The sequence below is a fragment of the Tachypleus tridentatus genome, chromosome 13 (genome assembly GCF_004210375.1).
Source record: "Tachypleus tridentatus isolate NWPU-2018 chromosome 13, ASM421037v1, whole genome shotgun sequence".
In the NCBI taxonomy this organism is placed as follows: domain Eukaryota; kingdom Metazoa; phylum Arthropoda; class Merostomata; order Xiphosura; family Limulidae; genus Tachypleus; species Tachypleus tridentatus.
In genome coordinates this window covers 93,163,397-93,169,396 of record NC_134837.1, presented here as the reverse complement: position 1 = coordinate 93,169,396, position 6,000 = coordinate 93,163,397, and the positions used below count along the sequence as shown (strand labels likewise).

Below are 6,000 nucleotides of genomic sequence, written 5' to 3'. Positions count from 1 at the left end.
AATATTTACGTAGATATATACAGTGTTGATTCTTACGCTCGAAAATCTTCTAAAAAATTAGATAATAGCGGGATACACATTTAGCAATACAAGTTACATGCATTTTTAATATATATATTAAACTAAAGTATACGTATATATTAAAACCAATATACATTAGTAAATCCTTTACAATATATTTTCCCATCGAGAGTTAGCCTTTTACTACACTGAAACAATACCCTGTTAGTGTAAGGATAATTTGGCGTTTCGAATGGGTGATGTTTAAAATAAACTATCTGCACTATTCTCACTAGTAATCTTTAAAAGGACGTCACTTGCCTCGGGCAAGTGCAAGAACTTGTTTTCCCAAACGTAACTCAAGGTTTAGGTCACGCTTACGGAAGAGAGTAGTTCAACGAGACATTTGCTGACTGACCTGCTTCGGTGTCCACGGTTGGCTAAGAAAATACGCATTTGCTCTTCACAAGTCAAAGTCAAAAGTAGTTTAAAGCCACAACTCCGGACACGAAGAAGGCAATGCCGCGGCTCAAACGTTATTTATATCTTGCGATACAGACACACATTGAGTTTAGTTTATAAAAAAAAGAGTTCAAAATGAGCCCATCGAATCTGGCAGGTTCGCCACTGTTTCTTTATTGCAAGTGTTCACAACAAAGGGTACTTTTTCGGTCAAAAGAGAAACTTTAAGTTTGTAAAGAGAGTTTTACAGTTTCATTTTTCAAGGAATCGTGTGTACCTGTACAGAAGATGACAGAATTCGTGAATTTCTGGCCTTTTGTCATGCCCATAGCGTTTTACTTATTCTTCTATCCCAGAGACAGATTTTCACTTACTTCAGAAAAATTTGATTTGGAATATGATTATATTGTTGGTAAGTAGTGCCTCTTGGAATAAAGATAAAACGTAATATATATTTCTAAAACTAAATTCGTAAAGTATTTCTCTGTAACCCTGGCATTGTGTACATAAATAACTTTGCCTCAGTCAGCCAAACCAAGGTAAAGTCACGTAAGTTGCTCAGCTTAAAGTTCAATTCTGCAAATGTATCTAAATATCTAACAAAGAAACAAAAATAACTAACGAGTTTGGTAAATTATTGTTTTAATAACTCGTACTAATCTGTTACTGTTTTACTTTCAGTGTTCCTAAATATGTAAAATATGTGTTGTTCGCCTATGGTATGAGATTTTTACCTCGTGTTCATGCAATATTTGTTAATTCGCCTAAAGTATTACATCTAAATCACGTTCCTTATTTTCGATACACACACATACACACAAAGGTTGTGTACGTTGTATTAAAATGTTTTCGGTGTCTCACCATAATGTTTAAAGTCCATGTCGTCACGTCGGTTTATGTTCTATCTCATGACCGCTGGATGTTGATAATAACTCTTAGCCTCGTTTCTATTGTAGTAGGCACCTGTTATAAGACTGTCGTATAGATATATACTATATTGTTTATATAAAAAGTTGCATTGTTGTGTTGTAACCATATTATTATGAACCACTTCCAGTAACCATTGTTATTTTATTCTGGCTTATCAGCTGATACCTAAAGAATAGTTGTTTTTGATAGGTTGTTTCTTGAGTATTGGAAAGTACTTTCATGAAGAAAGCTTTACCATTGAGTTGTTTAACCTGTAAAAGTACAGTACGTGTGATGGAGCATGTCCTTTCAGAAACATTAAATAGTGACTCCTACCAAAGATTATTTAAATTATAAATAAAAAAAGATCTTGATAGGTTTTGTTTATTTGTTTCCTTACAGAATTTGTTTGCTTGAAATTTGTAGATGAAATATTTACCACAAATAATTGTTAGTGACATAGCACAGGTAGCCCATTTTGTAGTTTAGTGTTGAATATCAAAGAACTAAACACCCTAACCATTGCAATATATGTACTGAAATGTGGGAATCAGTTTTTCGAAACAATTGATTGGAATATCTAATAAATAGTCTACCAGAGTTCATTGATATCTTAATTTACTGCTTATAGATAGCGTATGTCTTAGACAACTCTCGCTCTTCCATAGATTTTCTATAAGTTTATCACTGTCTTCTATTTTGTATTAAGACCTAAAATGGTTACTTTTTCTATTCCTGTTTTAACTTAGACATGTATAGTCAAGAGCATACTCTGAATACAATTGAATGGAAAAGTTGTCTTAGTGTCACATCATTTGTCTTTGGTACGTGGATGCTAGAATCGTCCACTTTTTCTGTGTCATATTTACTTAGAGTTAGGCCATTCTAAAACTTTAAAAAAATATCACATAAAATATGATTAGGACATCAACGACTTTTCTTTTTTGCCTTCAGTAGATTGACTAGGAAACAATTATTAGATTGTAAGTAAAAACTAATTTCGAATTGAGACCAAGTTTAGCAATACTAAACGAACAATCTATCATGTTATATAGAAATATTCCATAACATGGTGGAAGTCTTCCTTGTAGGTAATAATACATATTTTTTGGTTTTACATCGTCACAGATCAAACAGTTTTGTAGGAATCGTAGATTCAGCTCCATCTTAAGTAAAATAATCATAATCCTGTTAACGAGATAAATATTATTACTGTTGTAAAAAAAACAATATTATTGTGAAACTGATTCAGCTTAAACATCTTACATGTTATAAAGGTTGTTTTCATCATACTTCGAATAATTTAATACGAACACTAGTGACAGTCATGGTAATCAGAGGTTCACAGTGAAGCTTTCTTTGTCATATAAATATTCAGAAAGGTCATGATTTTTTAATCGTAAGTTAGTCGACCATGGTGGTTATTTCTGAGGTCTTATTTTTCTTGAGCAGTAATATAGTCATACTGCGGACACATCTACTGTAGCAGTAAATGATTCAAATGAAATTACCTAGAGAACTGTAAAAACGTTTATAACATTTGTTTGATCTTACAAGTTCTGACAAACAGAAAAATAAAATAATCTAAAAAGTTTAAAATTTGCTAATATTTTAAAATAAGTATATAATTATAATAAATTATATGAATATAATTATAATAATTTAATATAATATATAATGTAATAAATACCTATAATATTATATTTAATATTTTAACATCTTTAATACTTTTCAGCTTAACACTTTTACTTTGTACTCTTCAGTTCCAACGGATTTTCTCTGTCCTTGTGAGACCCCCCCCCGATAGTACAGCGGTATGTCTACGGATTTACAAAGCTAAAATTAGGGGTTCGATTCCCCTCGGTGGGCTCAGCAGATAGCCCGATGTGGCTTTGCAATAAAAAAAACACACACACTGTCCTTGTGATGCATTTTTAACATTGAATGTACAAACCTATCTGTTGGGTTTATCTTGCACAGCAAATGAAGATCCATATTTGCATATAAAACAATACACTATAGTAAATAAAATTACACCACATTCATCGTAACAGGATGAAGTCAAAATCTGATCTTATCTAGCACTACAATTACAGCTAAGTCAGAATAACGAAGCAAAGATTAAGCTTTACGTGAAATATATTTTGTTTTTATTTCACACAACAACTATGTAGATGACAGTTGAAAGATGATAAAATTATGTCCAATGTTTTTATTTTCGTAACATAAGTTTTGCATACACAACTTCAATGTTCTGTGGTATAATAATAACTCTTTTAATATATCGTTCATCGTATAATCCTTATTGTATCAACAAGTCAATCCGCTGCCGCCCTGTCGGTGTTAAAGTAACTGGTTTTACAAGACGTTTAGCTTGAAATCGTTTTACGCCTAGTTATTGTTCAGTCACATGACTGAATGCTGCTGCAACAAGCCAGCAGGATGTTATATGAAACTATCTTGGAGCTTCACAACGTCATTCCATGATTTCGCACAATTTTCGTATTATACTCGTATAAGTTGATGAAGGAAAGTACTGGAATTGCACTTGGGTGACTTGGTTTAATAGGATACTAGTAGTTGAGTAATAATGGCTGATTTGGTGCAAAAAATATAAATATTTGGGCATTTCTGGCTTATTTGAAAATATGAAGTTACGCTACATACCAGTTGTTGATCTAGTGTTAGAAGATACATCCCTATTTATGTGTGATGCAAGAGGACATTGCGAACTAATGAATAGAAAGCACTTTTGAACTCATATCATGAACATATTGTAGGAGAGAGGTTAACAGTATTCAACGATTTAGAAGTACAAAACACTTTTCAGCTCAGTTCAAAATACAAAATACTCTACTTTCGTTTGATATTAAATAAACGTTTCAACAAATTTCAACATTTTACTACCTTTAGAACATTCAATACTAAGCTTCATTGCATGAACTTAATTTTCGCTGTTTGTTTGTTTTTGTTTTTGAATTTCGCGCAAAGCTACACGAGAGCTATCTGCACTAGCCGTCCCTAATTTAGCGGTGTAAGACTAGAAGGAAGGCAGCTAATCATCACCACCCACCACCAACTCTTGGGCTACTCTTTTACCAACGAATAGTGGGATTGACCGTCCCATTGTAACACCCCCCACGGCTGAAAGGGCGGCCATGTTTGGTGCGACGGAGATTCAAACCCGCGACCCTCAGATTACGAGTCGAATGTCTTAACCATTTGGTCGTGCTGGGCTCTTCATTGTTACCTATTCTGGTAAAGCCATTGGTAATTCAGTATTATTTAAATGACGTATTAAAAATTATTATTTTTTGGGAAATTGCTTATTCAAATTATAATCGAACTCTAACCATCGCTTAACATGTTGCTTTTAAACTTTCGAAACTCTTGTAAAATTTAGATTTATAGTTATTTCTTCAAGCAGTTTAAAAAATTAGACGTTTGTTATTTTATAGCCTGCTTCTATAATAATCTGTTAATACAAACCGAGAACGTTTGGGACCCGGCATAGCCAAGCGTGTTAAGGCGTTCGACTCGTAATCTGAGGGTTGCGGGTTCGAATCCCGTTCCCACCAAACATGCTTGCCCTTTCATCCGTGGGGACGTTATAATGTTCGGTCAATCCCACTATTTGTAAGTAAAAGAGTAGCCCAAGAGTGGGCAGTGGATGGTGATGATTAGACTAGCTGCCTTCCCTCTAGTCTTACCCTGCTAAATTAGGGACGACTAGCGCAGATAGCCCTCGAGTAGCTTTGCGCAAAATTCAAAAACAAATAAATAATACTAATGCAGTGAAGTGTCGTCATAGACGCAAGTTTGGCGATATGTATATTAGTGTGCATGTGTATATATATTTATATATTTGTTCAGGACGAAGTCCCGAAAGCTACCATTATTATTTTTATGGCTAGAGGTATATCTCAAATATTTTAAAGGAATGGTATTCAAAGAACAAGAATGTTCATATTATATACACATAGCCGAAAGATATAACTTCCCCATGAAATCATAAATACAGGTACACTAAAGCTTTTACGACAACAGCGGACTTCAAAAGTTTACTTTATACCAAGCCTGTGCAACACCCTCATCCACAAAATAAAGGCCGTGGTTACGAAAATGAACTATTCAACTCATAAAGGCGTTGCAATGTCTCTTGGCACTGTTATCAAGATAATAAACAAGAACAAGTTACAAGACCCACAATACAAAGTTTTAAAATCTTTTAGTCACGCATCGAGATCAATTACTGTTTTTGTGAGAATAAAACGGAAGAAACTAGAATTACAACAAACTCACTCGACTGTATGCCTTACAAATCCCATGCTGTGGCTCCATTGGACTTTTCTTCCTTTGATTTGCTTAGAAACGCTCTTTTTGGGAGGCAGTGCTATTGCGTCTGTGACACTACTGAATGTATGATTCATGACTGAATTCTTCGGCCTTCGTAGTTCGTTACAACAAGAATGGTGGTGCTGGGTATTAGTAACAACCTTGAAAATCATGTAACGGAACTTCAGTTATGATCGAACCGCCTCAAATATATATATAATGAAGTCTCCTTTATAGACTTTTGCATTGTTATATATAATATTGTGTTAATTTTATGTTGGATAAAGAATGAGT

General features: G+C 33.8%; 1 protein-coding gene across 1 annotated transcript in view; it reads left to right on the top strand.

Moving 5' to 3' along the window:
- Nucleotides 1–342: 342 nt before the first annotated feature.
- Nucleotides 343–6,000, top strand: part of LOC143237567 (glucose dehydrogenase [FAD, quinone]-like) — a 57,978-nt gene continuing 52,320 nt past the window's right edge. Inside the window, exon 1 of the mRNA XM_076476969.1 lies at nt 343–874. Coding sequence (XP_076333084.1) covers nt 751–874 — 124 coding nt within the window. The 5' untranslated portion in view covers nt 343–750. The remainder of the gene's footprint in view (nt 875–6,000) is intronic.